The 17,222-nt window shown below is 36.5% G+C and overlaps 1 protein-coding gene across 5 annotated transcripts in view; it reads right to left on the reverse strand.

Moving 5' to 3' along the window:
* The window catches only part of LOC140196220 (plastin-1-like), a 128,868-nt gene that overhangs the window by 47,912 nt on the left and 63,734 nt on the right, over nt 1-17,222 (reverse strand). For 3 of the 5 annotated variants that reach the window (XM_072255029.1, XM_072255028.1, XM_072255031.1), the window contains 2 exons: nt 1,540-1,648; nt 1,017-1,180 (listed from right to left, as the gene is read on the reverse strand). In XM_072255029.1, the coding sequence (XP_072111130.1) occupies nt 1,017-1,180; nt 1,540-1,612 (237 nt within the window). In that variant the 5' untranslated portion in view covers nt 1,613-1,648. Of the gene's footprint in view, nt 1-1,016; nt 1,181-1,539; nt 1,649-2,977; nt 2,999-4,734; nt 4,756-17,222 lie in introns of those variants that run through there. The other 2 variants (XM_072255032.1, XM_072255030.1) reach the window with 2 other exon arrangements.

Raw genomic sequence — 17,222 nt, forward strand, 5'->3', positions numbered from 1 at the left:
TTGTCTTAATGGCAAAATTACATTCTGTTCACTTCATTCACAAGAAAAAGCTATTCATTACGAATTTTACATGTTAACATGGTGAATATTCTCCCCAAATGCAAACTCAACAATATAAAAGCACAGACATTATATGGTATATTAAGGCCAAGTACAAAAGATGTAAAAGACGTATAGAATAAAATGAAGCAAAATTGCCTTTCATGTTTTCACAAAACATTGCTACCAATGAAACCAATATATTCAGCTTCAATACTGTTTCTATTATTCAAGTGGACAAACTGCAGAATACTAGAGCCATCATGCTTTAATTGAAACGGTGTTTGAGATAATACCTGTTCTCGCCAATTTATCAGCCTCTCCTGTCTGGTGATTCACACTATTATGAAAAGGAGAATCTTTCTTAAAGCATCCTTTCAGCCTCCACATTCTTCCAGGCCAATAAGGGAAACAAATAGGAAAGAGGACCTGAAGCAATTATTTAGCAATAGGGAGGCTGTAAAACCCAGAGTGTTTATGATGGTAGAATACTCTAGCTTAAAGAGCAATGAACAGGATGAATCAGCACTCCAGAAATGCAAGCCTGGTAGATTCTAAACCTTACCATCCTAGTTCTGCCAGCAAAGCTGACCACACGGGTTTCCACTCTGTGTCCAAGTACCCCCCCATCCTTCCCCAAGACTTGCTGATACGTTAACCAGCTACTGTAAATCACCCCCAGTATAGGCTGATAGAAAAAAGAATCAAAGAGGGATTGTTGGGCATTTACAGTTAAGACCATCAGACACAGGTGCAGAACTACACAATTTAACCCAGTGGGAGAACAAGGTGCAGGGGTATAACAAAATAGGGATAAAGGAAATATAGGATTAATCAGTTTCCTCTCCTGGGAACTGGCATAGACCTGGAGGCAAAGCAGACTCATTTTGCGAACGGAAAGAAAACAATCTGTGTCACATTCAGTATAACATAAGAAAACATGCAAAGGCACAAAAATAAACACACAGGTCACTTACCAAGGCAAATTCCTCAAAACTAATTCGTCCATCCCCAGAACGGTCTCCCACGGCTATAATTTGTTCCACAATTTCACGCACCTTGTAGCCAGGTAGAGGATGATTTGCTTCCTTAAAGAGATCTTGAAGCTCATAATGACTGATATAACCAGAATTGTCAAGATCTATTTTTTTAAAAAAAGATCTGGTTTATGTAATCTGCAGCAGAAAAACAAGTCTTCAAGCAACAAAAGACTTAATTTTAAAGATAATTTCCACCATTGTTCAGTAAATTAATAAAATACTTTTAGGTATATTATGAGTTGTTTGAAAATATGCCAAAGAAAGCACTTGCCATGTCATAAAGAATTTCATACTTTAAATCAATACAAGTGAGTAAATTTTAGTACAAGGATGCAGCATGGTTCTTTCAGGAAAGTTCAAGCTTCTTAACATTCATGAAGATAGTTATAACAGAACACCATCCAGTCACCAGAATTGAGGTAACTGAAAATCAAAGTCTGATAGCACCCTAAAGCTATACCTATTTTGTTAAAGGCTTCTTTCATTTCTTCCAGCTCTTCCTGAGAGATCTGCATTGTGTGGTTTTCCATCATGAACCAATCTGGAAATTCTTCTTTATGTTTTTAGACCTAAATTTGAGCAGAAAAAAAAAATCAGTTCAATGTCTTGATTTTTTTTTTAAAGTTTAAACAGGATATACGAGAGCTGGTGCTGTTTTACAAAGGAGTGTCTGTTACTTTTCAGTCCAGTCAATAGCAGGACAGTTAGTCATTCTGGGTGTGATAGCTAGCTTTTCCTCAGTAGCCCTGCCAATGTTTCCTTATCCAGAAGGAAAATAATGAAACTGTTAATCAAGATGATCTCAACATTACACTGTAAGGCACTCCTCCCATTAAATGTAACACATGAGAAATGCACAAGAAATTGGACACATACTTTTAATTTCCACCCTCAGCTTATTACACCATTGCAAATACACCAATATTAAGCTCCAACTTTGATTAAACTCCATAGATCATCAGCAGCAAAAGAACTATAAAACCGTGATTCAACATAGTTACCCATCTCATGTTCCAAGCTCACGCTCAATGAATTCACTATGTTTCTAGTTGCAATATATAAGCAGACAAGTGACTATACACGTCTTTACTTCAAATAACAACAGGCCTGCTAAAAGGTCACCCAACTATTGAGCATGCAACAAGGCAATTTGAATGATTTGTATTTGAAAACTAATATCCATCAGTTAGAGGTTTTCTAGGTTGTATTAATACTCAAAAGTCTATTTGTCTGCTGCTCCAGAAATAGCATGTGAGCAGATAGACAAGATTAATATATCCAAGGTAGTTGGTTGGACACAATAGGCCTCACATTTGAAAATTGGTGCCTTCCCTCCTCCTCACCCCCTCCCCCACCAGAGTTGAATGGCTTCAAAATTCATAATTTCAAATACTTTCTCAAATAACATTACGTAATAAGAAACATTACAGGTACGCCACCTACTACTTTTAAATATCTTGCCAACATGGAAAGAGAGATCAAAAGCTTAATTGGCTTAAAAGTGTAAACATTCCTTTGAGCAATGTACTCAAATAATTGCCATACATTTGGTCTGGAATATGACAGTTTTTTTGAAAAATATCCCTTTTGGCTGAATTTTAACCTTGGTTTTCTTTTTACTCTGCATTTTTAATGGACATCCTTTAAATCTTAAATGGTTAAAGCACAATAACGAGTTAAGTATCTATATTACAGTGCTGGAGATTGATTATTCAATGTGGTCAAGGTGTTGTTGCATAAATATTTCACAAAACCATTAGTTAAGTATATTTGAGACCATCATATTACATTTTATACATATTCCACTCATGGTGCAGGAATTTCTGTTTAAGTTTTCATGGCCGATTCTCATTCTATTCATTTACAAATTATTTAATGTGCATTTAAATGGTACTTACATCCATTGCACATGGTGTCAAAATTGGCTCATGTACAGATTTCCCAGCATAAATGAATCATAAATTTGCTCCTTGACAAAGATTTGTTTTGCAGATGTGTTTCATAGTAAACACATTCAAATTCAAATCAGAAGTCGTCTATATAAACCTGAAGGAGGACGAAGTGTGCACATGTGTAGAGGCTGAGAGAAATAATCAGCAGCAGTCAGGAAAATATTCACATTTATCCAGCCAGTCATCTGAATTAGCTATCAGGTTACAGCATGAATAGGAAAGTTTATGACTTGCAGCATTCCAGACTGAGTTACAGCTGTTAGTGCATTAGTTATTATGAAGAGCAGCATTGCACAGGTTATCATTGGCTATCATTAGTTAATTGTCTGTTTAATGAGATTTTAAAAGCCTGTGAGACAGAATTATTTAACCTCAGACTGAATTCCACCTTTTTCAGAAATACAGAAATTTCCCCCAAAACAATGCTGAAAATTAGGTTTTCTGAAGAACCAGAAAATGATTCATTTAAAAATTTTCCTACGCCTTCTTATTTCATGGAGTGTTACAGCAAAATACAGACCCTTTCCCCCATGATGTTGTGCCAACCTTTTAAGCTACTCATTCCCTCCTCCACAGACCTGTATCTTCTAACATCCATCCAAGAGCTTCTTAAATAGTCCTAATGTACAGTATCCGCCTCTACTACCCCTGGCAGGATGTTCCAACCACCTATCATTCTGTGCAAAGAATTTAGCTCTGACATCCCCCTGACACTTTCCTCCAATCACCTTAAAATTATGCCCCCCTCTATGAGCCATTTCCACCCAATAGATCTCTGGTTATCCACTCCAACTATGCCTCTTATATTTTTAAAACTGTATTCCAATTTTATTTCAGACCATCAATAAATTGATTTTTTTTTTTATATACACACACACACACACACACACACACACCGCAGCAGCAATACAAGTCAGGATTGTTAGCAAGATATTTTCCTCCCATTAATAATAAGCAAGGTGCTGGGATGTCAATGGCATAGGATTGGTGGAGGAGGGAAGAGGGCAGTAGTCTTTCAGCATTAGATTCATAGGAATGTTGATGGTAATGTAACTGAAAATAAATAAAATTTAACTATACTCAAAAAAAGCAGTTCTTGAAGATCTTAAAAGAACACATCTTTAACTTTTTTCCTCTCTGTTGGACTTGTGGGACCAGTGATACAAATTGTACCGGGATAATGGCACATAATTCATCTGAAATTATTCTTAGTGGGGAAATAAGGCAACATTTCAAGATATTGAACAGTCTGAGCTGAAAATCTCCTCCCACCCACAACAGATTTTCACTTTATGAGTGGAATTATAGAGAATTTACTTAATTAATCCACAAAATAATTTGCCCATAACTACCTATTGCAGCAAGGAGAGGACCTCAACTTCCCCAGCAGAAGCAAAATTTCTATGTTTCATGTTGCATATTACAGGAAGAACCAAACTGCATAACAATTTTGAAATTCGAGCAAAGTATGTAGCAGTGAAATGTTTTAACATTGGCTTCACTGTAAGCATTTGTTGATCGACATGTTTCAAGTTGCTGCCATTAATTGAACTTCCCTGAAGTTCTTTCATTGCCACTACTGTAATTGCACTTATATAGTAATGTATTACCTCAAAGAAAAACTACTTTCAAGCATTTCACATACTAAATGTGCAATCATATTAATTTATAATAAATAGAACAGTCAATGTAATATAGAGTACACTCAAGTCAGCGCGAGTTCATCACTCTGATGGCCTGGTGGAAGAAGCTGTCCTGGAGTCTGGTCATCCTGGCTTTTATGCTGCAGTACAGCTTCCCGGATGGTAGAAGCTGGAATAAATTGTTGCTGGAATGGTTTGGGTTCCCAATGATCCTACAGGCCCCTTTTACACATCTGTCCTTGTAAGTGTCCTGAATCATGGGAAGTTCACAACTACAGATGTGCTGGGCTGTCCACACCACTCTCTGCAGAGTCCTGCAATTAAGTTGAATGTCATGTAGGGCATTCAAGGCTTGCATCAGTGGAAGAAATATGGTAACTTCCAACAGGGAGCGAAAGAACTTCCCAAATTTTCACTTGATAGATTTCCTGCTCATGCAGTCCTGATTGTTAGGCAAAGTCTCAAAATAAAATCTAGAGTTGCTTTCTTTTCATACATATTAAAGGTACTTATAAAGCCCAAATTGGCCACATTCCAATTTCTAGTCAACAATTCGCATTTGTGTAACTTAATCATGTGAAAAGGCTTTTCTTCAGATGAACTATTACCTCGGCACATAGTACAAAATGCCCAAATGACAGAAGCTAGCCAGTACATTTCAAAGTATTATGAAGCATTTTGAATACTTTTATCTGGTAAATTATTACAAAGTCCTGCCAAGGATGACAGTGAAGTACTGGAGGAAGACACTGTGAACATCAAAGAACACGAGTTCTGAAAGAGTACATTGTCAGAGATGTTTCACTATGGTGTGAGGGAGAGAAAGAGACAAAAGCCTGGCCGTTTATAATGTTTTGGAAATAAAACTACTTTAAAGGATTACGAAGGAATTGAACATTAGAGATAAACAGTAAGAACAAAGTAGTAGAACAGTAGTAGCTCGTGTTATACCATCTTCCCTGACTGGTAGCTTACCAAAAATCAAAATTTCAAAGATCAATTTCATATACCCATCATCTCTCAATTTTACACTGAGCTTCCACAGCACTCAGAAAGATTCCAAAAGACGTATTAGCTGCTGGAAGAAAGTTCTGCTCCTCCTCATTCAGTCCTCAATGGCTAACTGTTCATGGAAATTGGCCTTTGGCTTGCTGTAAGATATCCTTATGCTCTTGGAATAAAACCCAAAAATTTTGCTTTCTGTTCCTGATCTAGAGACTTCCGTGCCTAGCAGTTCAAACACAGATTTAGATTATGCTTAGATGTTGAGATACAACCTGCCCCAACACTCACTCAGGTGATGTGTTGTAGATACCAACTCTGATGAACTTCCTCCTCGGATATCATCCAGTTTTTAAACATACTTTTGCTTCAGGAAACTTTTCCTACCATCCACCCTACCTATACCCCTTCAATTTTATATGCCACTATAAAGTTCCATCTTGGCCCCATCAACCTCCATTTGTCTTCACAACTGAAATACTCCTAACTAGAAATAGAAACAGAAATCTTTATTGTCATTGCATAGTACAATTTGTCATACACCAATACAGTGAAAATGAGTTTGCAACTCTCATACTCAATGCTATAAAACAACAAATAAAATAAACAATAAATAAAATCAAGTAACCAGCCAGTACAAGCAATGTCCAGCAGTACAAAAGTGCAGCTCAGATGCATGACAGCCATAAAACCAGTATGAAAGTAGCAATATAACACATTTATGGATGAGTAGATTATGAGGACACTCAGTCCTCATTTATTGTCATTTAGAAATGCATGCATTAAAAAATGATAATGTTCCTCCAGAATGATATCACAAAAAACACAGGACAAACCAAGACTAAAATTGACAAAACCACATAATTATAACATATAGTTACAACAATGCAAAGCAATACCATAATTTGGTAAAGAGCAGACCATGGGCATGGTTAAAAAAAAAGTCTCAAAATCCTCATCGACTCATCATCTAATGCAGGCGGCAGAATGGAGAAACTCTCTATGCCATGAACCTCCAAGTGCCGACAACTTGCCGATGCATTGGAAGCACCCAACCACAGCCAACTCTGAGTCCGACCGAAAACTTCGAGCCTCTGACCAGCCCCTCCGATACCGCCTCTTCGAGCACCATCCTCTGCCAGGCGCTTCGGCCCCGCCCTGGTCTCCAAGCAACAAGCAAAGCCAAGTATTCGGGGCCTTCTCCTCCGGAGATTCTGGACCACACAGTAGCAGCAGCAGCGAAGCAGGCATTTCAGAAGTTTCTCCAGATGTTCCTCCGTGCCCTCACGTCCGTCTCCATCAAATCAGGATTGTGCACAGCACCCTACTTGACAAATAACAGACATCACCACCAGAGTGGCCGCTGCGAGCTGCGTCGCACCGCCATCTTCTCCTCTTGATGCTTGATCGATTGGTTCAGAGCAATTATAGCTTTGGGGAAAAAAGCTATTTTTCAGTCTGGAAGTGCGGGCATAGAAAATCTTCTAACGTCTGCCAGATGGAAGAAGTTCAAACAGATGATTGCATGGGTGTGTATTGTCCTTACAGATGCTTGTAGCTTTCTTTAGGCAGCGAGAGCTGTAGGTGTCAGGCCCTTTCTCTGGCGCCATGGCCGGAACTGTGCAAAGTACTCCAAGTTCTTGCCCTGAATCTTTTAGCTCCAGTGAGTAAACAGAACATTTTGATGGTCTCACAAGACATGTTTTTCCATTGTTGTTTAGTTTCAATGTCATAATATCTGTGATATTGAGGTTCAACTCAATTGGCTTAAATTTAATCATTCATTGTTGTAAAAATTAAAACGTGGCATGATTGTGAGAAAAATATGACAGAGAACTGATCACTTTGGGGAAAATCTGGAAGTCTGAAATTTTAAGAGTGCTATCATGCTGTTTCATCAGCCTTAAGAGCAAATCAATAAACTATAAGCAGAATGGTTAATAAATGAAACTGAGCAAAGTAGCACTATTGTATTTCAAAAATGTTCTGCACTTGAAACCAAAGCCTTAAAACTCATTCATACTGAAATTATTCTCACCGACTTCTCTTTCAGTAGAAATATTCCACTTGTAGTCTCATCCAAGTACTTCTAATGGAGGATTAAATTATAACTTCAGAACATACACACCAGTATTTTTCATTGGACCTTCCTTCCTTGTTTACCCAAAGACAACTGATACTTTCAGTTAAAAGTATAACCACATACACAAAATGTGCACTAGCACCTTTGAATCATTTTATTCGAATTGTGAGAAAAAGGGACAACTGATCAGAAAACTCCAAAATATTACGAGCTAGTTAATAACTATATACAAATACTGTTATTTTGCAAATATTGAAAAGAATCATTGATACCAATTGTATGACTGGAAAATAAATCAATCACGTATACATTGAACAAAGAATCCATGCTTCTCCCTTCTTCCCTATGGGTATTATATCCTTTTCTTACTGATTATGCAATGAACTAGACTCTTCAGAGCACACTGACGCTGACTACATTTATATCTTTAAATAGTCAAAGATATTTTTCTTGAAAAACTTGGAACTGAACAGTCTTTGAAAGAGACTTAATTCGAAGTAATCAATATTTGGGACCCTTGTTTCATCAGTATGGTTTAATGGAGAGAAAAATATTAATTTATTATACATTTGTTTAGTTAAGAATGCAATTTTCTTTAAAGCTATTGTGACATATAGAATTATGACACCAACAACTGCCTCCAATATTAACACCAATCAAAAATAATCATTTCCAAATGGGCAATGATTTCAAATTATAGTTGAGAATTGATTTCTTACCTTTTTCATTTCTTCTCCATTTTGCTTATAATTTCTACTTTTGATGCCTCAAATACTATTAAATATCCAAACTACATGTTTTACCTCCAAAATAACTAACGATTTTCTCTTAAGTGTTTTATTTCACAGAGCAAATCTTCAGTTTGAGTTGGTTCTGGCTGAATAATGCTTCAGACTTGCAATAAATTTATTACTTCCAAATTAAACAATTCTTCAAGTTATAGCTGATATTACCCAGCCTAATGTCAGGTAAGCACACACAAACTAAATTGCAGAAAACTAAACAAACATCTGTAACACCAGCATATCTGTATTGGATGACCTTTGATACCATTGTAATCCCACCTAAGTATGTCACATGCCAACCAGCTTTAAGTCCAACGTGCAAAGAAAGCAGCATTTTAGTTCACTGCATTGAAGACAAAAAGCTGCAGAAGTTTGTTTGTTTTTTTTTAAAGTACATAGATACCACACTATATTCTAAGAGAGTAAACTGAAAACAATAACTTTATGGAGCTGAATAATTAAAAGAAATGTGGCAATCCTTGCACAAGTACACAAATTACAGTTTCTGTAGTCAAGGTAGCGGAGTTCTCAGTGCAAATCAGATTATGATTACTAACCTTTCCCCCACCCAATACATTTTAAAACTATGCATTCACAACTCAATATTTTTTTTTTGCACAGCTCTAAAACTTCACAAACCCATAACCAGGATAAAGCTATGTAACAGATAAAACAGAGCACAATACTAAGCTGCCGCATTTTCTGATTTATAAAATCTGATTGCATTCTACATTTTATTTCAATAGGAAGAATGGAAGTTTATTTTTTAATGAGGTCTGACTACGCTCCTGTCAAATGCCTTGCAATGTTTTATGATATTAAATGCATCACTATTGACAATTCTACAAAGCTAAACCCAAAAGCATGAATGGCGGTGATGCTTCACTATCAGATGAACTCAACGCCTTCTATCCTGATTTGAAAGGGAGAATAGAATTACAGCTGTGAAGATCCCTGCTGCACCTGATGACCCTGTGATCTCTGTCTCAGATGTCGAAGTTAGGCTGTTTTTAAAGAGAGTGAGCCCTCACAAGGCAGAAGGTCCCAATGGAATACCCGGTAAGGCTCTGAAAACCTGTTCCAACCAACTGGCGGGAGTATTCAAGGACATTTTCAACCTCTCACTGCTACGGGCAGAAGTGAAAAACATAGAAACCCTACAGCACAATAGAGGCCCTTCGGCCCACAATGCTGTGCTGAACATGTCCTTACTTTAGAAATTACCTAGGGTTACCCATAGCCCTCTATTTTTCTAAGCTCTATGTACCTGTCCTGGAGTCTCTTAACAGACCCTATTGTATCCGCCTCCACCACCGTTGCCGACAGCCCATTCCAAGCACTCACTACTCTCTGCATAAAAAATACTTACCCCTGACATCTCCTCTGTACCTGCTTCCAAGCACCTTAAGCCTGTGCCCTCTCGTGTTAGCCATTTCAGCCCTGGGAAAAGGCCTCTGACCATCCACATGATCAATGCCTCTCATCATCTTATACACCTCTGTCAGGTCACCTCTCATCCTCCATCGCTCCAAGGAGAAAAGGCCAAGTTCACTCAACCTATTCTCATAAGGCGTGCTCCCCAAACCAGGCGACATCTTTGTAAATCTCCTCTGCACCCTTTCTATGGTTTCCACATCCTTCCTGTACGTAGTGAGGTGACCAAAACTGAGCACAGTAATCCAAAGTGAGGTCTGACCAGGGCCCTATATAGCTGCAAATTACCTCTCGGCTTCTAAACTCAACCCATGGTTGATAAAGGCCAGTGCACCTTATGCCTTCTTAACCACACAGTCAACCTGCATAACAGCTTTGAGCGCCCTATGGACTTGGAACCCGGAGTCTCCTCTTGGCAGCTACTGGAGTAAGACGCGTTTATCGCAGCTCCATCTTTTACAACTTACTTTCCACTGTTAGATTTGTTTAAAGTTTTGAAGATTTATCACTTTTGCTGAAGGATTTACAATTCTATTACGATGGCTGATACTCAATCTGGAATCGAATTAAGAGGTGGCAAAACTCTTCCTGAAGTTGAGCAAACAAAGAAATCAGAGGAAGTCTCTACTTCAGAAAGAATACTCTCTTTAATAGAAGTTATTAATGCTAAGATCGGTACAGTGGACACCAAGATCGATAAACTGATGAACGCTAATGAAAAGCTTGGAAAAAAAAACATCTTCGCTGTTCAGGAATCTTTGAAGAATCTGGAAGTTCAGTATCAGACGCTTAAACGGAGCACTCATAGAATTGAAAGAGAACAGGAGTTAGTGAGTCAAACTATTAAAGGACAAAAATTGAAGATGTCTTTTATGGAAAAGAAAATTAATGAAGTTACTTCGGAGTTATCAAGAATTAAGAAGAAAACGATCGATCTGGAAAGCAGAAGTCGCCGAATGAATTTACGCATACTGGGTTTGCCTGAAAATATGGAAACATTAAAGTCCTTTTCAAACATGTTATATTCACTTTTTAAGTGAGGTTCTTGGAGCCTGTCCGATACTGGACAGAGCCCACCAAATTCAACGTCCTAAGCCTTCAGCTGAAATGAAACCCCATCCTGTGATATTATGTTTGCACTATTTTACAACTGAAGAAGCTATTCTTCAGGATGCAAGGAAAAGGGATAAGCTAATTTATAACGGAGCAAAGATTCGTATAGTTGAAGATTTTACCCCAGAGATATATGCTGGAAGAATTAAATATTGGGAAGTCATGGCTGAACTTTATAAGATTAACTGTCGTCCCTCTCTGCGCTATCCAGCTTGTCTGAGAATTATTCCATCTAATGCTCACCCAAAACGAATTGAGTCCCCAGAAGACAGTTGGAAATTTATAAATTTTGTAAGCAATTTGAATAGTTAATCCTTAGCCTGGAGCTGTTTGTAGCGGCTTTGATGGAAGTCTGCTCCACGTTTTATGAGTGCCCAGACATGGACTTGGTTGATTTACTTAGATCTGTTGTTGTTTGCTTTAATAGTTAATATAGTTTTGGATTTTATATATTTACTTATTTTTTCTTTGATTTGTAAGTCTTTAACATTAGTTGTAGTATATTAGTTGGTTGGATTTATCTTTTGTCGAATACATGGTTACGTATTTTAAATGAATCTAAGATGGCCATCATTAGTTAGGTGTTAAATATTGTTAGACATAATATGTAAATATTTGGAATTTGTTTATTTCTTTATGTACCCTTTGTCATGTCTTTTTGGTAGTGGTAACGTATTACTTTGTAAGCAGGGGCTGCTAACTGGAGACAGGGGTCAAGGGTCATTAGAGTAGCATGCAGTCTGCCTATTGGATGGTTTCTGGGTCTTTGGGGGAGGGTGTGGGTCTATTAGATTAGTTTTTATTTCAACTGCGCAGTCCTGAGAGGTTTTTTTTGGTCAATTATCTTGTTTCTCTTTCTGATCGAGTCATGCTTTGTCTTTTCTTCGGATTTAGTTTGTGCCTGCACATTAGCTTACTTTATAAATTTAAAATTAAACCTTAAATATGGATCTTAATGAAATTAATGTAATATCTTGGAATCTGAATGGTATGAACTAACCTATTAAGCGCAGAAAGATTTAAGAAATTAAAAACACCATGCAGATATTATTTTTGCGCAGGAGACTCATATCCGTAGGCAGGATGAAAATCATTCTTTTAAATTTTCAAAGGGACCCTTATTTCATTCTTTATCAGTAAATACAATAAGAGGGGTATCTATTTTTATTAATTCTAAAATCTCTTTTGTACATTTTAATACTGTTACTGATTTAATTGGAAGATATTTAATTGTTACTGGTTTGTTATGTGGTCAAAAGGTGGCTTTGGTGTGTGTTTATGCACCTACTATAGATAGCCCTGATTTATTTATTTATTTTTTTTTAAGAAGCTATTTTCTGTGATGGGCGATGACTTTAACTGCTGTCTCACTCCATCCATTGATAGATCATCCACCAATCCGTCGCTTCCTAATAAAGCTGCGACTTGTATTAATTCTTTTTTATTAGTATATGGTCTGGTTGATATCTGGAGATTTATGCATCCTAAAGATAGGGATTTTTCCTTTCTTTTTTACCCCACATGTATACCATAAATACTCAAGAATTGATTATTTTTTGCTGGATACGCGATTGGTGTCCTGTTGCTGATTGTGCGTATGATGTGATTGCGTTGTCAGATCATGCACCCATGAAATTAACTTTGAAGTTCTCTGATAATATACTGAAGATACCTCAGTGGAGATTTAATGCTACATTACTACAAGATTTAATCTTTGTAAGTTCTATTAAAGAGCAAATTTCTCTATTTTTTGAATTAAATACAACTGAGGGAATGCCAAATTTGGTTATTTGGGATACGATAATTAGGGGACAGATAATTTCATACTCAGTAGGTTTAAAAAGGAAAACCAAAGTGGAACTTTTAGTGATTACTAATAGGATTAAAGAAATAAGGTTTATTCAGTAATGCCTAGTGAAGATCTCTATAAGGAAGGGGTGGAACTCCAAACACAGCATGATTTGCTTCTGACTTTTCCCATTGAGCAGCAAATTCTTAAATCTAAAAGTCAATTTTATATACATGGGGACAGGACAGGCAAATTATTGGCTGATTAATTAAAAGTAACTATGGCTAGAAGACAGATCCTGAAAATACGAAGACCTGATAGAACCAAAACGGTAGATCCTTATGAAATTAATAAGGTATTTATGGATTTCTACTCTAACCTTTATAAATCTGAATTTTCAGACAATATTACTTTTATGAATAGATTTTTGCAAAAATTGAATATATCTAAAATTTCTATCCAAGATATGAATACATTAGATGCACCTATTAAACAAGAGGAAATAACAAGGGCTATATCCTCTTCCCAACCAGGTAAGGCTCCGGGACCAGATGGATATACAGTGGAATTTTATAAGATTTTCACTGAAATACCTGCACCTCATCTATCTCAAATTTTCACTGATTCTACATCCTCTGGGAATCTCCTGAAAACTTTTTATGAAGCATCAATCTCATTAATTCCTAAAAAAGAAAAAGATTTATCTGAATGTGCTTCCTATAGACCAATCTCTCTACTGAACATGGATTTAAAAATTCTTTCTAAGATCTTGGCTAATAGACTTGAGAGTATTTTACCGAGTGTTATTTCCAATGGTCAAACTGGATTTATTAAAAATAGGTATTCATATTTTAACATTCTAAGATTATTAAACATTATTCACTCCTCTCCATCTAAAGAATCTGGATGTGTTGTTTCTCTTGATGCGGAGAAAGCCCTTGATAGGGTGGAATGGTCTTACTTATTTGAGGTTTTGGAAAGATTTAATTTTGGTCAGGGATTTGTTTCCTGGATCAAATTGATCTATCAAGCCCCTATGGCTGCAGTTATAACTAGTCATCAAAAATCTCCTTACTTTAGATCAGCGGTCCCCAACCACCGGGCCACAAAGCATGTGCTACCGGGCCGCGAGGAAACGATATGATTTGGCCATATCAAATGATACGAGTCAACTGCATCTTTCCTCATTCCCTGTCATGCCTACTGTTGAACTTGAACGCATGCAAGGTCTTCAGTGACCCAATATACAAATAACCCATGACGTGCAAAGGAATGGGTCTGTGACCCATTTGTGAATATCCCCAGTGAATCATCCATGTCAGCGTGGGAAGAAGATCAACTCCTCGAGCTTGTAAATAATGGTGGGCTGAAAAGTATGTTTGACATAACATTTCTGCCAGCGTTCTGGATCAAAGTAAAGGCTGAATATCCTGAGATGGCCACGAAAGCACTGAAAACGTTGCTTCCATTCCCAACATCATATCGCTGCGAAGCGGATTTTTCTGCAATGAATGCAACGAAAACTAAATTGCGGAATAGACTGGACATAAGGAAGCCCCTTCGAGTATTGCTGTCTCCCATCACCCCTCAATAGGACCATCTTGTTGCAGGGAAACAACCCCAGGGCTCCCACTGATTCAGCGATATTGGTGTGTTGCAATGATTTTATATGTTCATATGAGGAAAATATGCACTGTGTGTTTAATATCCAAACGTTACTTAAAATATTATGATGCTATTGACTTATAATTCAATGGTCCCCAACCTCCGGGCCGCGAGGAATGCAGCGGTAAAGCGGTGGCCGGAATGCACCCAGCGCATCTTTAAGAAAAAAGCCGAAATAAACAAGCTAATTGATTAGGTGCTGCTTGGCACGTAATCAATTTGGGACCACTGTTATAATGGATTTATCACTATATTCATGCAAAGAAAATATGTGCTGTGTGTTTAATATTAAATTTGTTAGATAAACCCCTTCAGGAAACAAAATTGAGCGTATTAGCCACTTAAAAGTGACTTATAGTTGACTTATCACCTATATTCTGTCGTGTTCAACACCAACCACCCCTTGCCCCGCTGGGTCGGCCAGTCCGCAAGAATATTGTCAATATTAAACCAGTTCGCGGTGCAAAGAAGGTTGGGGACCCCTGCTTTAGATTATACAGAGGTACTTGGCAGGGATGTCCTCTTAGCCCTTTATTATTTAACTTTGTTTTAGAACCCCTTGCTATTTATTGCTCTTAGGAATTCCAATACTGTTCAGGGTATTAAGAGAGGGGACCAAAGTACACAAGGTTTCGATGTATGCAGATGACCTGTTAGTTTATATTTCGGATCCTAGGAAATCTATTCCTTCTATGTTATCTATATTTTCTGAATTTAGTAGTTTTTCTGGATATAAATTAAATTTACATAAAAGTGAGTTATTTCCTATTAATAATTACTTGGATTAATATCATCAAATACCTTTTAGTATTGCTAAAAATTACTTTACTTATCTTGGTATTAAAATTACTAAAAATTAAGGACCTATATAAATATAATTTTCTCCCATTAATTGATTACACCCAACAAATGCTTTCTAAATGGTCACCTATGACATTATCATTAATAGGTCGAATTAATGCTATTAAAATGACATTTCTACCAAAATTCTTATATGCATTTCAGATGGTTTCTTCCTTTATTCCTAAGATGTTTTCTGACAGAATAGACTTTATAATTTTATCTTATACTTGAAATAATAAAAACCCTAGATTGAGTAAACCCTTATTGCAGAAATTAAAAAAGGACAGTAGTATGGCTTTGCCAAATTTTAGAATGTATTATTGGGCAGTTAATATTTGATATATTAATTTTTTGGATTCATTATTCAGACATACATGAATGTCCTTCGTGGTTGGATTTGAAGGAAAACTCGGCAAAGGGGTTCTCTTTGGTCTCTTTACTGGGAGCTCCTCTTCCCTTTTTGTTTTCTAAGATTAGCAGACAAGACCTTAATCCCATTATTAAACATACATTAAGAATTTGGTTTCAGTTTCGTAGATTTTTTTTTTGAATTAAATAATTTTGTTCTTTCTAGTAATATCCATTTCAATTATTTTTTTTAAACCATCAATTCTGGATAAGGCCTTTTTAATTTGGAAAACCAAGGGAATAACAACTTTTTCAGATTTGTTTTTAGGGGATTGTTTAATGTCTTTTTCTCAGTTAGTGGATAAATATGATTTATCTAATGTACACTTTTTTAGATATTTACAAATTCAGAATTTTTTTACATCCTTTGTTGCCAAATTACCCTTCTGCTTATCCACCTAATATGACAGATGCTCTCTTTCAGTTTAAGCCACTTCAAAAAGGGTTGATAACTATAATTTATAAACAGTTATTGAATTTACAAATGGTATCTAATGATAAAATTAAACATGCTTGGGAATTGGAATTTCAAGAGTCATTTTCGGATAATCAATGGAGTAAAATTTTTCGTTTGGTTAATAACTCATCTATTTGTGCCCGCCATTCCTTGATACAGTTCAAGGTAGTGCACCAGACCCATATGTCAAAGCATAAACTAGCACGTATTTTTTCCAACATCAATCCTATTTGTGACAGATGTAATATTGAGGTGGCCATTTTAATTCATATGCTTTGGTTTCGCATAAAGCTAGACAATTTTTGGAGAGATGTTTTTAAAATGTTATCAAAGGTCTTGGATCTGGACCTACAACCTAATTTACTTACAGCAATCTTTGGGATTATCCTATCGGAAGCAGGAAATATTCCTGTTTCCGCTCAACATATGATGGCCTTTTCAACTTGATTGGCAAGGAGAGCCATTTTACTGAATTGGAATGATTCTAATCCACCTACTGTCTTTTATTGGCTTTCCTCCATCATGTCCTGCTTAAGTTTAGAGAAAATAAGAAGTCGGACATTTGATACATCCTTTAAATTTGAGCAAATCTGGCAACCTTTTATTCAATATTTTCATTTGATTTGATTTATTACTCTTCAAATTATTCTTTTTCTTGAAGTTTTAGATTTGATCAGAAAGTCTTCCTTTTTTTTTGGTCATATCCTCAGAATGGACTGCCCAGTCCCTCCCCCCCCCCCACCCCCACCCCACTTTTCTCGTATAGTGTACTGTGGTTTTTTTTCTCATTTAAAAATTTAAAGTTTATTTTTCTCTCTTCATGAATTGATGAGGATAATTAGCTGTCTCTTTTTTATTATATACTACATATTAGTTTAATACAATGATTTTGATAATATCTATTTCACTTTCTGTTTGTATTGTTTATATATATATATATATATACACATATACATATATATATATATA

Source organism: Mobula birostris, chromosome 4 (assembly GCF_030028105.1).
Source record: "Mobula birostris isolate sMobBir1 chromosome 4, sMobBir1.hap1, whole genome shotgun sequence".
Lineage (NCBI taxonomy): Eukaryota > Metazoa > Chordata > Chondrichthyes > Myliobatiformes > Myliobatidae > Mobula > Mobula birostris.